The following is a 19,916-nucleotide window of genomic DNA, read 5'->3' on the forward strand; positions in this document are numbered from 1 at the left end:
AACACCAAATGCCAGTGTGATTAAAAAGATATGCATATAGTCTGTGTCTGCAAGAATACCAAACATGGCTGGACTCTGTAGGTACAGGTGGTATTATTAAGTGGAAGCACTAGTTCGATGTCAAAGAAGATTTTTTGTTCCTTAGATTCAATAAAAAGTCCAGATAAGGTTGAGTCTAAAGGTCTCTGACATGATTTATGTATGCATTTGTTTAATTTATTTATCTCTTCTTCTCAGTAAGCATGGACTCTGAGAAGAAGAAACTGAGAAGAAGAAACTCGGACTCTTACCTTCCAAAAAGATCACATCACTGCTGTGGTCTGATCACCAAGCCCAGATCTAATCTAACTCATCAGTGTAGAGTTCACTTAATATATATCACTTCAAGAAGTTTTTTTTTTAATGACACAACAGAAGGAGGAAATGTGGGGGAGAAACACAAATTCACAATCAACAGTTTCATTTCTTATTCATAATCACTGGTAATCTTGGAAAAAAAAAAAGTCCAGTTTCTTAGAAATCCACACAAGACATTTCTTAGGCTCTGGGTGTTATGACTACTGTGAAAAATGCAAGTCCTGCACTTTATTGCCTTCTTCTAAGAACAAACACAGCTTGAATACTTCCCTGGTCAGAGTCTCTTGATTTTCACTTTGGACTGTACTGGAAACAATGTCGTCTGAATACCATGCAGCCACAGAGATCACAAAGAATGCAGTCCCAAAAGTTCAGGGGAAATTATGTCACCACGGGGTAACATGATCTTTTTCATAGTCAACTACATTTTATTTAGCATACACAATGACGCTCATAGAATTACAAATGGGGTACAATACAGAGGTTATATATGCCTGAAGTAACATTAAAGGCCTAAAATAAAATCCAAGGTGGGTGCAAGAGAACGGTGAAGTTGACACTGCAGAGACTGTTGACTCACTCCTGCAAATAAATAACAAAAGCCAAGCTTATAAGGGACCTCTCACTGAGACCCAAAGCTATTTACTTCTGCTGACCGAGCAACACTTCAGCGTTTTTTGTTTTTTTTTTGCTCACTACTGGAAGAAAATCAGAAAATAAATCCTGCAGCAGGTAATTTTTTTAAATGGGTGGAATCGAAAGGTAAACTTTTTACTTAATTGCAACAGCAAGAATAATACGAGTTGTGTCTGGCTGTGCTGTCAGAAACCTGAACCAAGGATTTCTTCTGATTAACTTCCAGAAATATCCTGCTCTATTCATTGTGCTGCTGCTATGTGATCCCACTGTGCCTCTGCACTGGACTTCATTCCCAGAGTAAGTAATCTTCTGAGCTGTATGGTGCAATTGCTGACAAATCAATGACACATGAAGCTGGCATTTCATTAAAAAACCAAAAAAAAACCAACCAGAAACAAAGTAACAAGATTACCAGAGCAGTGCATCGCCTCAAATATGAGTCATGTTCGGTATCTGTCAACCGCAGCATACTACACATATTAATCATTAGTTTGTGCTTGTGGCAGCTGTTCTTCTTTGCTGAAACTATTTCTCTGAGCTGCATGATCTTCTTAACATGTTAAATAATTGTCACATTTTTGTTACTCTAAATAGTGTGGTCTGAGTTTATAGCGCTCTTTTCTATAGCCAAAAGACTTGGACACCCGCATTTATTTTTATAAGTATCAGTAAATCAATAAATCGACGTGTATTGACTTAGGCACTTATTTCACGACCTTCTTTCCCATTAGGTTTACACTATTTGTTTTCCTTCCTCTCTCCATATGTCTTCCCTCTTTACCGCATCCTGTTCTAATCTATATTTTATGACATATATCCAGCATATGGGTATGCATAGAAGCACTAACATCACTTGGTTAGGAGGTTTTTTTTGTGCAAGTACATATAAATGTAGATTCAAATGTACACTGAATTCTCAAAGTATATTAAATTGCCAAATATATACAAGTGTAACGCTACAGCATCAACCCAGAGTTATACATCTGGGGGGAATGAGGTGTTTTATGCAATGCTGAGACTCATGTTGGCAAACAGAAAAAGGAAAGATCCTCTTCACACTCGAGGAAAACCTTAAACTTTCGGCACAGATGTGTAAAAACAGGCAAATCTAGAACTGAAGTGTTAAAGAGAATATGGCAAACAGCCAGAGATAGTCTAATATTTATTCAAGGCACTGGTGCTGCTTTCCAAACACTGAGCTTTTATTCCCTCCTACAAAAGACACACACACACATACACCCTTTGACTACTTTCTCTTTCCTTCTTGCAGCTGTGAGATTTTCATCTCAAGTTGGTATTCATTTGGAGCAGCAGTCCATGTGCCCTCAGATCAGCATTGGGGAGGATCATTTCCCAGGTGGACTCAAAATATAATACAGATGAAGTAATGTTATTGTGAAAAGAAAAAAAGAGTGTATAATGAGAATGACCCCAACATTTTCTCTGTAAATAGACATTAAAGGAACACTTAAACTGCACATAAACAATAAGGACTATTGTATTGTAAGCCGTATAAGATGTATATTTAACCACTCTTGTGTCCTTCAGGATTTTATATCATGTTGCAGTTCCACATTGCTGAGTTGGCAAGAAGGGGCACTGTGAAAAAGGTGGCTGGACCATCTCCTCAGAATGTTGCTTATCAAATAGGCCCAGCATTCAACTTCAGAATCAACACAAGGTAAGGTGCTGTGCTTTGAAATGTGTGAGTGAACACCGACACCTAGTGGTTTATCTGGTTTAATGCCGTTTACCCTGTCCATGGTCCTGACCATCAAAGGCGCGATTACCTGCTCCACCCCTTTCCTTTTGTGACCCATCTTTAACTTCCACACAAATCACACACAGAATAAAACCTTCGTGTTGCAAGAGATGTCGATAGGTTTCATTTTATAACAGAGTCATTAATAACAGTCTAAAAAAATCAAGAAAGTTCATACATTCTGATCGATCCGCTGATTTTTAATTGAAAAAAAAATATTCTGAGGGTTTAATAACTGTGCACCCTTTATGCTGCAGATCAGCCTATCCGCTTGGATTGCCGGAGGAGTTTGCATTTGTGGCAGTGCTGCGCATGAGTGGCAGCACCGTAAATCAAAACTGGAATATTTGGCAAATGCAAGATGTGAACGGCGACGAGCAGATGGCCGTCAGGCTCAACGGGGAATCCAAGTCGTTGGAGTTTACTTTCACAGCGCTAAACGGAGGGAGGCAGACTGTCGTTTTCAGCCCCCTGGGGTTTCTTTTCAATGACCAGTGGCACAGAGTGTTCCTGGAAATCAGCAGGGACTCTGTGGCCCTTTTCGTGGACTGTGTCCTGATGGATTCTCAGGATATTCCACCCAGACTAGAAGTCAGCCTTGATGGCTTCACGTTAATAGGAAAGCTCAAGGATAATCCGGTGGTAGCAGTTCCGGTATGTCTCTTTTAGGACTAAATTTAGTACTAAAGTTGATGGAATTCGCCCACTTTCAGACCCATATATAGTAGGGAACAGTACTTTAGGATTTAACACCATAATTGGTCTTAGACCTAATATATTTCGATTCATAATGTTTCTTATTTCATTACAGATAATTTCCTTTTCTTTCTTTCTTTCTTGTTACTGTGGGCTATGCTTCAAGCTACACAAAATATAGTATGGCAGATTGTTAAGTACATAAAAGACACACTTCCCTGATACATAATGACTTTTCATTATTTATAATAGAAAAATAGAATTCATAATTAAAAGGACTGTTTTGATTGACCACCCACGTGACCCCAGGCCTGCACTTTTTCAAATGTCTTCATTCTGATGTATAAATCTTTTGCGTTTATTCCCATAAACTTCAATATAGTGACATTACAACTTAAATATTTTTCAAGTGATTGCAGCGCCAAAGCTTTTACTATGAAAACAACAACAAAAACGCCCCCCAAACAGTCTTTTATTTATATGCACAGGAGTTCTTCCTTCCGGGCGCCCGTTAGCAAGGTTTTCCAGCATCCTGTTTGGTAGTCTGTGGTCTCCTCATCCAAACTTTACTGATTATTATTATTATTATTATTATTATTATTATTATTATTATTATTATTATTATTATTATTATTAATAATAATAATAATTGTTTATGTTCGGATATGCTCCCTGTCCATAAGCATGAACTTATTCGATAGTTTTAGTTTTCTGGTTTTATTCTTTAAATATTTATTGTCTTATCCTAACTGACGATATATTATTAAAGGGCCTAACCTTTGGGACATAGACTGTACTGTACTTTCACGGTATTGTGCTTTTCCCCCCTATTTCTCTAGTTTGAACTGCAGTCAATGCTGATTCACTGCGATGTGACTCGAGCCCGGAAGAAAGGATGTTATGACCTCCCAGCCGGGGCATCGGTAAGAATGATCAGTTGTAATGAAGAGGGGGGAATGGGCCAAAACAGCGTCCAAGATTTGCGCTTCACAGAACAAGTTGCTGACCACTATTATCTCTTTGTGTCTTTAATTTAATTTAATTTTTTCATTCTTATATAAAGATAAACGGCAACACTAAATGTTGAATAAAATTCATTTTGGGTCGTAGCAGAGGTTAAATAAACCGCTGATCCTGCCTATTGGTAGTGTCAGCAATGTAGCCCCTCCCTGTGGTGTTCCCCTGGAAACCCTCCAATCACTTCCTGTAACCGGTCATTGTATGAATATACATGAGCCACTGAAAGCTATGGGACCTTTGGCTGTCTAGACAGCTCTAGCCGGAGTCAGTTGGGTTATTTTACAGGGGGCTCCTTCAACCCAACAAACCCCAGAGAAAGGACTACAGCTTTTACCTTTCCTGCACAGGGGAGATCATGACAGGGGCCCAGCGCATTAAAGGGCCATTTCTGGTGCTGCTCTTGCAGCTTGTCCTTATTTGCTCCTCTCAAGTAAGTCTCATTATGTTTCTCTCTCTCCCTGTTTTCTCTATTATGTCTCTAGACAGATGTGGCAGAAGTGCTGGTAAGTTCTTCTGCAAGCGTGCATGTCAAACAAAAAGTTAATTTACCTGCAATTATGCTTAGACTGGGATTTCTTTCTTAGGTTAATTTGTTTGAGCGTCAATCTGTTGTGGAAAATGCAAGATTTTCAGCTTTCATTTAAATTGGTTCTTTGTTTCAATGTTTTGTCAGCTACTGAATAATTTAAAGCCGAAATTCTGTTTCAGTATTTCAGAGACAGTCCTGTCTATAACATGGCAGTGCACCTGTTCTTGCTCTTTTCATATTGGCTTTTGTCAGAGGGACAAAATTGTTGGGTATTTATCAGAAACGTAATCAGATACTTACAGATAATTACATTACAATTAATTTCATTATACATAGAATAACCAAGGACCCCCTGGCCCCCCTGGACCTGCAGGTGTCCCAGGAATTGACGGCATTGCTGTAAGTGCTTATAGTTTTTCACCATTGTCAGTATAATCTGTCAGACACTTTAAAAATAGTTCAGTGTTTGGACCCCTGAAAGTATTAAATCTCTTTTGTTTCAGGGAGAGAGGGGAGACGATGGCGAAGACGGTCCTCCTGTAAGTATTACATATAGTAAGAGATTTAAGTAATTGTATCAATTGTGTGTCTTTTTCACTGAATATCTGTAACCTTTGTTAGGGACCCGGCGGAGATGCAGGTAAACCTGGCTCCGGAGGATTACCTGGAATTCCTGGAAATGATGTGAGTGAAGTATATTTTGTACTATTAGGATCAGTATTATTTTATAAAGTTATCAAGAAACCCTGAAACCTGCAAAGGGGGTGGGACCACAAGATGTGTTCCTCCCACATTATAGGTCATGTTTGTATGTTAGACTTTTGGAGGGACCACTGAAATTTTAGATGTGGAAGGGGATCTTAGTGCATGTGTGCAAAAATTTGAGGAATTTATTTGACAGGATGAACGAGTCCCAGTTTCCTTTGCATCTGCATGTTTTAGGTTCTTTTCAGAGTTTAACAGTGGGTTAGGAAAACACAAAAGCCCATATTATGCTTACATTTTGGTCTTTAGGTGAATTCACTTTCACTTTAGAAGTTTAAACAGACCAAATCAGTTACTTAATTCAAAATATAAGATAAAAAAAGTCACTGCCTATATAGAAACTGCACCCAAAGTGACAAACAATAGGAGCTTTGTTTGGCAGGCCACTGTTGGTGTCTCCTGTTGAAAATTCTCAAAACAGTGTGGAATGATTTCTTTCAGTGTCGTGTTTGAAAAGAGCCGGAGGAATGTTGCAGTCCTAAAGTTTTGCCCTCTGACCTGGCGCTTATATTTTCTTGTGTGCTCGATAATTTGAAAACCCTTTTGTGGACGGAGCAGAGAAGCGTGAACTAAAATTCTGGGGTGTTAAAGTCAAGTTATTCCCACTTCCGACAGAATAGAGCAGAATTCCTCCCACACAAGTATTTTGATGATGTAACATATGGGAATCAGCTGATCGATTTGGAAATATCGACTGGGATGGTGGGGTGAAAGGCATTTCCTTTTGACATCATAAGCAACATATTTAAATTCTGAAAGTGTCTTTTTTTTAAATATAAGAGCAAAACAGGCACTTGATTTGTTTTGAGATTTGCCATGATGTGTTAATTTCACTCGATGACTCTTCTCTGCAGGGTTTGACAGGCCCCATTGGAGATCCTGGGCCTGACGGTCCCCCCGGACAGAAAGTGAGTGACTAATGAGCCTTTGCTTTCCTGCTTCAGAGACTGTCAGTGAAATGGTGCCAAGCTGCTGTCCAGTCTTTTGGCATGGCAGAAAGAGCCGCAGTGCATAAACCAATTCCTCATGACAAATGAGACTTAATCCTGCAAGTCTTCTGTGTAATCCCCATGAGGCACGAAGCCCCAACATCTTTCCTCATTAGGCTAAACATTGCTTGGCCGAGTGGGCCCAGCTCAGTCATGTGATGAGCTGAAGGAATGTTAATTTGAACTGTTTGCAGGATCAAATAGCTCAGTTTTACCTGAAAATGGAATTTCATACCTAATCCTGAAGTTTATGTTTGTTTTTTAGGGGGAACCTGGGAAACCTGGACCTCGTGGAGCAGCTGTAAGTAACATTTCCTCTTGAACCCTACCAGTCACAGGATATAGCCAATCGAGGCCACCTGGAAGTCATATGATATAGAAGCTGTCTAAATTTTAGTGTTTAAGTCATTGCTATGTTCACCAAACCCTGTACATCACTCATATTGAATCATATTGTACGTCTCCTCAGGGTGTTGGGCCAGATGGATCCCCTGTAAGTAATTTGTTTACACAACAAATACAAGTTCCTGTAATTCTAAAAGTTTAAATTATTTTGTATTCAACATGTGTCAGTAATACTGAATGGTCTGAAATGTGAGCAGGGGCCACCGGGACCTGGAGGACTTCCGGGTGAATTGGGAAAAGCTGGACCACCTGTGAGTAGAAACAGAGAAAAAGGACCATTGTCGTTCTTTTTTTATTGAGACAGTGAGGAGGATACAAGAGGATACAAGTATCTTTCATGATTACAAACTGATAATATAAAAGAAGAAGAAACTACTGTTACAGCCATTTCCTTATTCACAAGAAATAGCCACAGCAGGTAGCTCCACATGTTTGATCTGGCAGCCCTTACTGATACATCCTTAAAAGGATTTTTGCATCCTTCCAGGATCTCACCGGGGGTCTTTAGCTTATTAGGCAAATGCGTAAACCACCAAAAATACATAAACATATAAAAGTTGCATTGTACATCTCTACACCCTGTAACGTCAGTAAACTGACAGAGGTACAATGCGTTAATACCCCTATAAAGCGACAAAATATATATGTGCACATGCAGAATGCATTCATACTCACACACACTGTTACCAACCTGAAAGTATCATCTAATCAATTCAGTTTTCTTTTTATTACAAATAATCATTTTGTCTAAAAAGAAAGTCAACCCCCAAAAATATAAATCATATTTTTCAATCAAAGATGGGCTTTTGCCTTTTTAAAATAAATCATAATATACATTTCTAATCACAGTAAATATATTTTGTCCTATGAAACATGAAACAGTACATTAAATATCCAAAAGAAAAAAATCCACATTCCTGTGACCCAGCTGTGCTACAGTTTATTTTGTATATAACGATATAATTGACACAATCAGAGTCAAAATCTAGTGGTTTAAAAATCCCTGTTAATAGTTTGGTTGTGTTCTGTAGATAATAATCCACATCTTTTATTCTGAAAATCAAATTGTAAGCTGGTAATGTTGGTTTGCATGTGATTAAACGTCAAGAAATGCCTTGCTGTACTTTTATCCTCTTGCATGTTAGCAATTATACACCATGTGCACACCTTCCCTGTGTAGACTTGATGTGTTTACACCTCTTATCACAGGGGGCCATGGGTGTGAGAGGGCCACAGGGACCTCGTGGACCAGCAGGGCCCAGAGTAAGTGATTAAAGGTTCATTTGGGATTTGATGAAATTTCCAAACTTTCTAGATGTACATGTTAAAGCTATTAGGTTTAATTGGTTAGCTGCCATCAATAAACACTGTTGTCTTTCTTTTAGCGTATTTACAAGCTCCTCTAATCACTGATGATGTTGAATTATGAAAATGTTAACTGCAGTTTTCACTCCATTTCAGGGTGCTTCTGGAGTGCTTGGCAGCACTGATCTGGTAAAATTACTTTCCGTATTTCTTGTTTTGTTTTTACACTAGATTTTAGGAATACTTTCTGACTTTTATTGGGTTGCTTAGTGTCCCAACTCCTGTCCACCTGGGACCTCGGGACATCCTGGTCTTCCTGGCATGAAGGTGAGTAGAAGTCACTTTTGTTTGCTCTGAAATCACATTAGTATCCCAAAATAGTGTTGTTGTTTTTTTTAATAGATCTGCCTTGTTTTTAGGGCCACAAAGGTGCAAAGGGTGAAGCAGGAGAACCTGGGAAACAAGGACACAAGGTAAAATATGTTAATGCTTGCCAAATGAAATCTACTCCATGACTATGTCTAGCCATATGAACTGATATAAACACTCGGCACATAAACAAAGTGAATTTATACTCCTATAACTGTGTAAATAATCACTAAAAACACTGGATTTCCCCCCACAACTGTCACAACGTTGCACATCGGGGAAAAAAATACGCGTGACTTAAATTTTAAAAAATTGATTCCCGACACCACTGAGACAAGGATTATTTGTGCTGCTCAATTTCAAGAGGAAGTGATACAAGCTTGTGTGTAATTTCTCTGACTCCTTGTCATGCACGGGCGATGATTTATTCGAAATGACATTCAAGCAGATCTAGCTTCTCCCTGTAATGTGTCCACGCACTATATAAATGGAAATGAGTCTGGGGCTATCTCCCTTTATCACCCCCATGCCAGGATATGATTTACTGTCAGCTTGCACTCCTTCGCTGAGAGTGATTTTCTCCTTCACTGAAAGTTTCATTTGAGGCACCTTTTGCCTGCCTGCAATTCACACAACTCTCACACGCAAAGATATTTACAGTTAACAACAGAACGGCACTGTGCGGGGCTTTAAGAGTATTATCTCACGATATTTGTAAGTAATGTTGAAGTAGAGAATAAGTAAATGTTGCGTTTATATGGAAGAAACTGGCATGATGTAGAAAGCAATGCTATTTATATAAAAGCATGGGGTGTATTTACATTTGAAGTCGAAGGAGACAATGGTAATCTAAATTGCATATTACATATGACCCGACTCCAACCTTCACCCAACATGAAGACTATTGTTTCATTCACTCCAAAAAAAATCCAATCACCAGAAAATCAAGACATTTTTTGAATGATTTAACAGTCTAGATAACTTTTATCTTCTTGAAGAGCAAGAATATTGTCCAAATAGAAGAATATGAATTCTGAATCTTACATCAGATGGTAGTTGATCAAGCACTACTAATTTCTCTCATAATAAAAGCAGCGGCTGACCTGTTTGACTGCATTAGTTTCGGCTTGTTATGTAACATTTCATTATCATCCATATATTGTTTACATATTTTAATTGCTGGTTTTGATTCGCATATTTAAAAGAATAAATTGCCCTTTTTAACAAGAGAAAATGTGCTCCGCTCTGGTCCTGATAAATATCTGTCTTAATGGATATGCTTTCTCGGGTGTACCACAGAGGCAGCAAATATATTATTTGTAATTTGCAAAGCTGGGGACCGGTTAAATGCTTGTCTGGTTTCCCCACTTGCAATCCATTAAGAAGTGGGTATTAAACACTTTTCAGAATGGCTGCCCCTATTTTCTAATTAACACACAGTGGATAAGAGCAACATCAATTTGTTTTTTTCTGCAAAAGAAACACGCTGATAGGTTGCCAGTGCCATCACGGTTCACAGTATGCCCACACTCTTATAATGTAGTTAAATTTGCAGCCCAATATTTCATCTGATTAACTAAATATTGCTTTTCAAATGATTTTCTTTCTTTTTTCACTCATCGAGGGCGCGGAGGGAGAGCAGGGAAGTCCAGGGGAGGTTGGAGCCCAAGGACCGAGGGTGAGATACAGTGCTTAATCAGTGAATTAAGAGTCTTTCAAGCTACAATTTGTTTGTTACTGTTCTGTCTTCTGTTATATGCTCACCAGGCATCTGCTTAACCTGTTTGTTGATCCAGGGACCTCAGGGAATTCGTGGAGCTATGGGAATGATGGGCCCAAAGGGAGAGAGGGTAAATGTTTCTTTCATTTTTAAGCCCACGACACCATGTATGTAAACAGTAATTGTTAAATCATTTAAATAAACCCTAATTTTGAAATTAAATATTCTTAAAAGATAAAATATAAGTTCTGGAGAAAATATGAGTTACTTTTGAATTTGATACCATGAGTTCATTTAAAAAATGGACCAGTAGTCACAAATAAAGTGAAAAAAGTTTAGCAATTAAAAAGAGATGAACTTATTTGATTGGCAAACGAACAGTAACATGGTCCATAAATTGAATGAGTCCTGTCTTGAATAATATTGCTGAGGGCACTGCATTAATAAAAATACATTATTCTATAGTGTAGATGCTGCAGTCGCCCACAAGCACTTATGAAAACAGTTGGCAGTAAACACAATTTTTTTTTCTTGCATCCATAAATGCAAAGTGAAAAGATAGCCTAAAAAGGATCCAGAAATGTTGTTCAATTGCAGTTCATTTGAAACAAAATGATCAATAACTATCCTGTGGTTGGAATATATTCCCGAGCAAAAGGACCGTGTGGCTTGTTATTAGCACTTAGCTCAAAAGCCAGCATTGCTTATGGTATTAATGGTGTGACATGGGTACAACTGATGGGACATGGGTAACTTGCACATCTGTGAAGGCGCAATTAGTGCCAAATTCTATTTCAGGATATCATATGTTACTATTATCAATATTATCATATTTTATGAGTATTGTCTTGCTTATTTCAGCAAGACAATACCAAACTACTCCCATGTCTTACAGTAGCATAGCTACACAGTTAAAGACTGTGGGTGCTAGCTTAACTGATTGCAGTCCAGACATGTCACTGATTTAAAAAACATTGTGTTGGCTTTATAATATGCCACATTATAAAACCAACACAGGGTTAACATGACCTGCCACAACATTTCCCAAACACACTAGCTAGATTTAAAATTCAAGATCATGTGTTTAAATTGTTTTCTTGTTTTTTTTTAATAGTCTGTGCTGTATTTTATTGTACTTAAAATATCGTAAAAAGACTTTACTAAAAAAAAAGAATCAAGATCAATCATGTTTAATTGGTAAAGTGTTGTAATTAAATGATATTAATACCTATTTTGTTCTCTGGCAGGGACCTCGAGGTCCTGATGGAGATCCAGGTCCACAGGGTGTTGCAGGGGCAGCTGTAAGTTTGTTTCAATGTAAATACATTTGTGGTTCATAAAGTTACCAAAACTAGAATGAGAGGCAGAGGGTTCATGCTCCTCTTAAGTTGAACTGGGGTTTGGGAAAGTATCCACTCTCCTTTCATGATTATGCTTAAATCTCTTAAAGCTTAGAGCTAGCATTGGATCAGGTGACCCTGAACAATTCATTAGTTATGCTGCTATAGACCCAGGCTGCTGGGAGGACTTTCCATGAAACACTGAGCATTTCCTCTGCATGCCCCCTGTTTTCACTCCTGATTTGTTTATATGCAAATACTGAATGTCATTACCTTTAGTGTACTCTTTCTCATAGTTTGCATTTTGTCCTGTTTGTTCTCCTCGGTCTCTTTGTTCTTTTTTTCTCTCTCCTCTTTCTCTTATTGCTCATTGTGGATTGCCTGAATATTGAGGGGTCTTTACCTTGCTATATTGTATATAAGTCCCTTGGGCAGACTTGTTGTAAAACAGAGCTACATAAATAAGATTGCTTTGAACTAAAGATGACATGTAAATATAACCTGACAACTTATTTCAGGGGGATGTAGGCCAAAGAGGTGCTATGGGTGAACCCGGGCCTAAAGGCGAACAAGTAAGCAGCAGCACTTTATCATCACAGATTTGAATATTTTCATAAATAAAACATAAGAATAACTAGACTGTTTGTTTACAGCCATTAGAAACTATTGACCATTGGGTTGCTTTGTTGTTTAGGGTGCTCAAGGACCAAGAGGACTCACAGGCGTTCCAGGTCCCAAGGGCGAGTCTGTGAGTGTTGTATCAGTGATGACAAATAATCCTGTGATTATCAGATAGTGCACATTGTGAGCAAACCATGCATTGTTCTTTCTCTCCTTTCTCATCAGGGCTTACCAGGTGTGGATGGTCGTGAGGGTATTCCTGGAATGCCTGGAGCAAAGGTTTAGCATTATTACACTGTTTAATAGTTATAACTTGTGTTAAAACTTGCAATATTATAGAAAGTAAACACATCTATTTTTCTCAGTAGATTAATCTTTTGCTCTGTTTCCCTGTAGGGAAGCGTTGGAAAGCCAGGCATCCCTGGAGAGGTTGGACTTCAAGGGCTTCCAGTGAGTATGACCTCTGAACTCAAACTGTCACAACTAAGTCATTTCAACGGGTACAGTTTATCTAAGCTCACATATTTTCTCTGGGTTTACATTTCAGTAAAGAACTGTTGGGTCGCATCTTATAATGAATATTACACAGTGCGCATATAGAGGACGGTGCTGTCAGGTAGTGATTACTGTCATCCTCAGGCACAACTGCCAGAACAGAGTTTTGATGTGTCAAGTTTAGGGAATTTATGAGAATCATCTTGAAATTTCGAATGATTGCAAAAGCCTTACGAGTTATTATCTTCTTATTTGTGTCAAAATGTAATTATATCCACTAACCCAGCTTTTATCCTCTCTTACCGTTATGGTGATGTTCATTTTAAGAATGGTACATTGCTCCTCTGGTTGAAAGCAGTTTTCCTTTTTCTAGTGTCGTATATAAATGCATGTCCTCTGTTTTTAGGGTTTGCCTGGTGTACCTGGACCAAAAGGCACAAGTGGCCCTAAGGTGTTTTTCCTGATCAATATATTAAAAAAAAGATTTTTCTGTTGTTAATTGATTTTTATTATTTTTTCTCTTAAATTGTTACTATCTGAAATAAGCTTTGATGTTTCTATACAGGGAGATTCTGGTAACCCAGGCCTTTCTGGAGCAATAGGATCTGCTGGCAAACTCGTAAGTATGAACAGGGATTGTGGAAACATCAGTATAGCTAGTGTCACCTCTGTTATGACACTGTATCGTGTTACTGCAGGGTGAGCGTGGAGAACAGGGAGAGCTGGGATCTGTCGGGCCCACTGGTGAGCCTGTAAGTGTTTTTTTTTTTCCCAAGAAGAATTTCTGTTATGCTTGTGTTTTAGATTTAAACTTTACTCCATTTCACCTTCTTATCATCTTCTTTTTGACCTACAGGGAGATAGAGGACAGCAAGGTCCTGCAGGTCCCGCTGGAAAGCCAGGTCCCCGGGTATGTTATAAAGAAAAATTCATTAGACTGTAATTGTTAAGTGAATCATTTTGATTGGGAAAACATTTATTCTTTTTTAGCTTATATTAGCTTACATTCTTACTTTAATTGGGAAAATGCATCACTTTAAAAGGCCTGGCAACCAATGTGTCCCCAACAAACAACAACAGCAATCAGTAGAAAAGCTGGTAGACTACATTCCTTAATTATCTATAGATTTTTTAAAAAAAAACTTTGAATGAAAGAAACCAAAGAGAGGGAAACTTCAGACTCTAAAGTCCTGGCTGTTGTTTAGCTGGAATGTCTCAGAGAATAGATGGAGGCCGGATCTCACACAAGGTCTATTTTCACAGTAAGGGGAGACCAAGCAGCGGGCTGAAAGAGCTCTCTGTTCTCCTGGCATTCCTCAGAAAGCCGGACGGTGATCAAAGGGAGAATGGCACACACTCAAACACGCCGGAGAGAATGACTAGCAATGCTAAGCTTTATGACAGTTACTTCTAAGCATGGTGCCAGGGGGGCCTGTGCTGGACATTTTTTTTCTTTATCCTTGCTTAAATGTTTCGACTTCTCCGATGTACATATTTATTTTTTATAGGGACCCAAAGGTGACCCTGGTCTTCCTGGTCTCCCAGGTCCTCCTGGTCTGCCTGGAATAAAAGGAGAAAGGGTAAGTAAATAAAAAATTCAGACAATTTGCTTAAAAAATGCTAAAAAGGTTATAAATTGACTCAATAATCAACAACAACCAGCTGATCGGCTCCCTCTAGAGTATACAAATGGAATATTTTGTACTTCTGAGTTTTGCATGTCGTCTTCATCTGTTTTTATAAATTACAGGGAGATCGTGGAGAACCAGGACCCAAAGGAGAGCAAGTAGGAATGAATTAATTCTCTCTTAACAGGAAAATACTGAATTTAAATAACAAATGGGTTTCTTTGCATAGATTATTTGAAAACTTTTTCCTTTCTTTTCACAGGGAGTTCAAGGTGATGAGGGAAATCCAGGAGAAAAGGGGGATGTTGTAAGTGGTTACACTAACACTAACAGGATAAATCTGACATATTTTACATGTTCGCTCTTACCAAAGCACATCTGTAATGTTTCCAACATTTGTGTTTGTTATTTTTGTCACAGGGTGACTCGGGAGAACCCGGCCCTAAAGGGGAAGTGAGTTGAAATTCGTTGTTTTTAACCTTTTTAACCTTTTGTGCCAAGTGACTGACAATGTGCTGAGGTTTTAAAATGCTTCTAGTCTAAAAGCTCTTGTCTTTTTAGGTTGGTAACCCCGGTGAGGCTGGCAGAATAGGTCCCGAGGGAAGTCGAGGACAGCCTGGCATTGAAGGACCACCTGGCACACCTGGACCACGGGGCATGCAGGGAAACAGAGGCCCACCTGGAGTCAGAGGAACACAGGGTCCTGCGGTAGGTCCAAGAGAAAGAAGTTACCACTCATGAACCAAACTCTCGGGCCTAAGGCTTACAATTAACTGTAAATGTAATAAATAAAATAGTCAAATTGTAAATACATAAATAAATAAATGTTACTACATAAAATAACAATTTTGTCTTATATAAATGGTTTTCAGCAGAAGTGATGTGAACCCAGCTAAAATTTCATTATCTGTCATTTGTTTCTTCAAGTGGTTTCTAAAATGAATCAAGGATTTGCCTTATGTGTTACAGAGTATGCAAACATGCCACATTTTCCACAGCTTTAGAAAGCAAAAACACGATCAATCCATATAATGCAATGATTTCAGTGTATATTTAGTGTTTTACTTAAAAAAAAGCCACAAAGAATTCTAGGTATAATTAATAAGTGAATTAAAAAACAAGATAATACTCAGATGGAACTTGAACAAAACTTTAAGACTGTGAAATGATAAGGATACAACAGACCTATGGTGACCCTGAGAGGTCAAATGCACTGCAACTAAAAAAAAACACACAAAACACCAGCGAGTAGAAAAACGCTGCAAAAGCTCACGAAACAAAACAGGCATGTTTCTGAGGAGACAATAACGTGACATGCAGAAGTTGACAGAAACCAAAGCATGTGCAGGATCGCTCTGAGACGCTTTAAAAGAAGCGGAAGATTCATTTGTGGAGAGGGAGAAAAAGATGCAGGTACTGTGTGTTTTAGTCACATGATTCATTAAATACTGTAGCTACATGCTTTCTATTAGCCGCATACTGTTAGCTTGTAACGCCTGCAGCTGTTCTGTCACGTTAATGTTTCCCAAAAACACTTTGTTGTGTTTTTGTGATTTTCTTTTAAAGTCGTAGTACTTTTGACCTCCCAGCGCCACCGTACCTGGGCCTAGATTTGAACTGCGGCGTTGTTTCTTTGAGCTCACTGCGTCATCATGCCATCCATTTATTTTTTTAGAAATAAATTTATGCATGTAGGTATGTATTTATTTTTTTAAATGTATTTAGGAAGTAATTATATAATCTCACATATTTTTTCCCTCAGAATAATAATAAGCAGGTTAATGAAAAAACACATCGTAAACCTTTAAGTTAATATAGGGTTCATCACAGCCATACACACTTTTATTATTTTGATGGCTTTGATATACTAATAATACTGCAAAATAAATAATAACACAGACGAGTGTCATATAGCAACAGGGAGTACACCAAACTCCAAAATTCAAGATGCTCCTGAAATACTGTTTCACTGATATCTTTGAAGTTTCTGCACTTACCTGATACTTCAGTCTGCGTGAAGTGAATCCCCACTTGCCCCCGGCTTGCCGGTGTTCTGGCATCCCTCTACAGGGAGGTGAGCAAAAGGAATGCTTCCTTATCAAGATCAGTGAAATCCCAAATTCAAATTCAACACCTGCGCGGTTGTAAGGGGAACACTTGTATCTCCACAAATGTCAACTTTTCAAGAGAGGAGAAAGTAAGCCTGGTATTCTGCTCTACCGCTGTGCACTTTGTGTTTGTTAATCCTGTTATATAAGCCTAAGAACAGCAGTGTTTTCTCAACATAAAGAGGACTTAATAATCTTTCATTTTAAGATGGTCTGCTTCACTGTTGAGTCTCTGCATTAAATGCCTTAAACTCTGTCATGAAATCTATTAAGTCGTCTTTTTCCTTCTTCCCTTCTAGGGTAAACAGCCAAGTGATCAGCACATCAAACAAGTTTGCATGCGAGTCATGCAAGGTAAGAAAAGATAGGCCTTTGACCCCATTTATCACTCCCCCGTGCCTCATTTCATGACTTTAATACGTCCCAGAATGCCTCATTACACAACCACACACAGAGCCACGGCTGCATTTTCTCATTTATCCGGGTGGTTGCTGAATACTCTGAAGTTGAAAAAACGAAGGTCTCATAGCCAAAACATGAAATAAGCTTCAGCCTTTGTTTATTTGATGGATGAAAGATCCCTCCTCCGAGTTTTAGAAATGTTTCACCGAAGTCACAACCTCTGTTCTCTTCATTCTTTTGCTCTTACGTCTTCACAACTCATCTCCTATCCTCATGACTATTTTATACCCGATGTGCTGAAAAATTAATTTCACCTCCAGCAGACCTACACTCCTCTGCTCCAAGCAAAGAGTCTGCCTGGGAAGGAAATCTTTAAAAAAAAAGGGAAAAAAAAGAGCAGTCAAGCAGCTACAGCATGAATTTTCATCAGGAGCCAGAAAACTGGAATTTTAAGTGCAAAATACCGTGCAGAAGGGAGCCACGGGAGTTTAATATTAGATCCTTTGCACCATGAACATAAATTTTCTGTCACTGATTGCTTGAAATAAAGAATATTATCTCCTTTCTGCTCAATTTGCTGGTGTCCTATGGAAAAAGGTTAAAAGCAGGAAAGGCTTGAGGGATATCATGACCACACTTTCACCTCCATCGTGTCCAGTGCTCAAGTTTAAGAGCTGCCACGCGAGAATTGTTTCGGACCTAAGTGTGACATCAGTTTTTAGAAATGAGCCTTCTGGTGACAAATGATTTATTCTCAAGTGTTATGCCTTGAAAGTTCCCTTGATAACTATCAACTAGAGCTGTTGAGAAGCATTCAGTGACTGTTTTTCACCTAATGGTTCATCATCTTTCTGTTGCGCTTCCACAGAACAGCTGGCTCAGTTAGCTGCTAGTTTAAGGAGGCCAGAGTCTGGCATTGCTGGTTTACCTGGAAAACCCGGCCCACCGGGGCCTCCTGGTCCTCCAGGAGACAACGGCTTCCCCGGGCATGCTGGCTCAAGAGGCCTTCCAGGACTCAAAGGGCCACCAGGACAGATGGGAGCAAAAGGACCCAAAGGTGATGAACGCGCTCTCCTTATTTGCTTTTTAATTAGACATTAAACAAAACAATGGCACAATTCTTTTTTTCTTTTTGTTTTTTGTAAATAAATCCATTCATTATATAATACGTCTTAAAGGTGACATGGGAGACAGAGGGGCCAGAGGACCCATTGTTCGAGGACCAAAAGGTCAACCTGGACCACCTGGACTTCCTGGTGAGTACATTTTTATCTCTGCATGACTATCATCATGCACAATTACACATTACAAAAGTTAAACAACCTAAAAATAAAATAATAAAGCCTACATTGCTAAATCTAATCTATTGAAAAGCAACCAACAGTCTTTTATAATAAATTATGTGTGTAGCTGTTACATTAAGGATAAATGTTAACCTGTTTGTTAAAGTCAGCAACTAAGTAAAGCATATTTTGTCATCACAGGGGAACCAGGAAGGCCTGGCTATGGCCGTGACGGTCAGGATGGGCAGAGGGGACCTCCTGGCATTCCTGGACAGCTCGGTGTGCCCGGGCCTCCGGGTCCAGCCGGTCCTAATGGTTACTGTGACCCATCAGCCTGCAACCTTCAGGCAGGAGCTGCGCAGCAGTCCTTGGATGTGAAGGGACCTGCAGGAAACTAAGAGACATTCTGGCAAAGAACAGAAAGACTGTCGAATTATCTCCCCTGAGCACACAGCATTTTTCACAGTTTCTTCCCAGGGGCTCTAGCTGGCACAGTGCCTTTGATTCGCTAACCTCTTGTCTTACGAGCATGTTTTGTGCCAGCCACATCTCCATCAGAAGCAGCCAGCCTCTTTGAGTCGTGGAAAAACACACACATATATATATTTTTTTATGCGCTGCAAAAATCTAGCCTGTTCTGGTGTGTTTTTTTTCTACCTGAGAGATGTTTTGATATATTCAGGACTGTGCTCCCATTTCCGACATATAAAAATGACCAGAAATGGTTGTTTATCCCACTCTCCTTGTACCTCTGCCTGAATTTTCTTTTTGTGGTCTCCCTTAACTCGTTTTCCGAAATAAAAGCTTTTCCTTTTCCTCCACTTTTTCCCAGAACATCTCAAATAATTAACTAAATTAAATCAGGATGAGGATTTTCTGGGGGTGGGGGAGCTGAGGGCTTCAAACCATCATGGTCTCTATGAGCTGATCTTCCAAAGATAACCTTTCCGATACCCTCTTTTGAATATATAGTTTTACATTTCTGACTGTCTTTTCAGGCTTGCTGTATGGTGTAAATCTGTAAAAACTGAACAGTGGTTACTTCTATTCCCTACAAACCCCCTGATGTGAGATGTTACCTCATTGTAAAGAATGACAACAGAGCACAGCTGTGCATATGTGGGAGTATGTTTGAAGGATGAGGGAAAACCATCATCAAAGTAAGAAATACACAGGACAGCATATGGAGTGTTTAATTTATTCTGTATACCGGTGTGATTAAAGATAAAAAGATATTTTGTAAAGAGTATGAGGAAATGATTCTTAACCATTTTTCCAAGAACCGGAGTTAAGAATAAAATAAAATAAAATACAAATGTCACAACTGACTAAACAGTCTCACAATCTGCCAGCTGTTTGCACCTTTCAATCACATCACCAGATCCTCTGCAGCAGATGGTGCTTTCCCAGTTACAGAGGTACAAATTTCCATTTTCTTCTAAGAAATAAGCACTTTTCCTCATGACATAGTCAAAAATCTCCA

The 19,916-nt window shown here is 38.9% G+C and overlaps 1 protein-coding gene across 2 annotated transcripts; it reads left to right on the forward strand.

Annotated features, from left to right (window-relative positions):
* Positions 1 to 2,865: 2,865 nt before the first annotated feature.
* col9a1b (collagen, type IX, alpha 1b) lies at positions 2,866 to 19,766 on the forward strand. 2 transcript variants are annotated; one of them, XM_084949329.1, is made up of 34 exons: positions 2,866 to 3,412; positions 4,294 to 4,377; positions 4,957 to 4,977; positions 5,340 to 5,402; positions 5,507 to 5,542; positions 5,625 to 5,687; positions 6,623 to 6,676; positions 7,023 to 7,058; positions 7,227 to 7,250; positions 7,360 to 7,413; positions 8,372 to 8,425; positions 8,624 to 8,656; positions 8,738 to 8,794; positions 8,887 to 8,940; positions 10,461 to 10,514; positions 10,633 to 10,686; positions 11,804 to 11,857; positions 12,415 to 12,468; positions 12,591 to 12,644; positions 12,743 to 12,796; positions 12,914 to 12,967; positions 13,419 to 13,463; positions 13,578 to 13,631; positions 13,711 to 13,764; positions 13,869 to 13,922; positions 14,521 to 14,592; positions 14,763 to 14,798; positions 14,903 to 14,947; positions 15,061 to 15,093; positions 15,202 to 15,348; positions 17,048 to 17,102; positions 18,019 to 18,207; positions 18,329 to 18,406; positions 18,635 to 19,766. In XM_084949329.1, exons 1-34 carry the CDS (start codon positions 3,071 to 3,073, stop codon positions 18,829 to 18,831), a joined length of 2,412 nt encoding a protein of 803 aa, XP_084805455.1. In that variant the 5' UTR covers positions 2,866 to 3,070; the 3' UTR covers positions 18,832 to 19,766. The 2 variants fall into 2 exon arrangements, with proteins under 2 accessions (XP_084805455.1, XP_084805456.1); XM_084949330.1 differs by lacking the exons at positions 2,866 to 3,412; positions 4,294 to 4,377; positions 4,957 to 4,977 and adding an exon at positions 4,507 to 4,904 and having other exon boundaries at positions 18,635 to 19,765.
* The last annotated feature ends 150 nt before the right edge of the window (positions 19,767 to 19,916 follow it).

The sequence above is a fragment of the Perissodus microlepis genome, chromosome 13, assembly GCF_051167445.1.
Source record: "Perissodus microlepis isolate ML-2025 ecotype Zambia chromosome 13, ASM5116744v1, whole genome shotgun sequence".
Lineage (NCBI taxonomy): Eukaryota > Metazoa > Chordata > Actinopteri > Cichliformes > Cichlidae > Perissodus > Perissodus microlepis.

What these genes read in the sequence shown, in the direction of transcription:
- col9a1b (XM_084949329.1), top strand. Translation starts at nt 3,071, where the DNA reads ATGAGTGGCAGCACCGTAAATCAAAACTGGAATATTTGGCAAATGCAA. An exon ending in TTGGGCCAGATGGATCCCCT is followed by an intron (nt 7,251 to 7,359) that starts GTAAGTAATTTG and finishes AAATGTGAGCAG; the next exon opens with GGGCCACCGGGACCTGGAGG. An exon ending in AAGGCACAAGTGGCCCTAAG is followed by an intron (nt 13,464 to 13,577) that starts GTGTTTTTCCTG and finishes GTTTCTATACAG; the next exon opens with GGAGATTCTGGTAACCCAGG.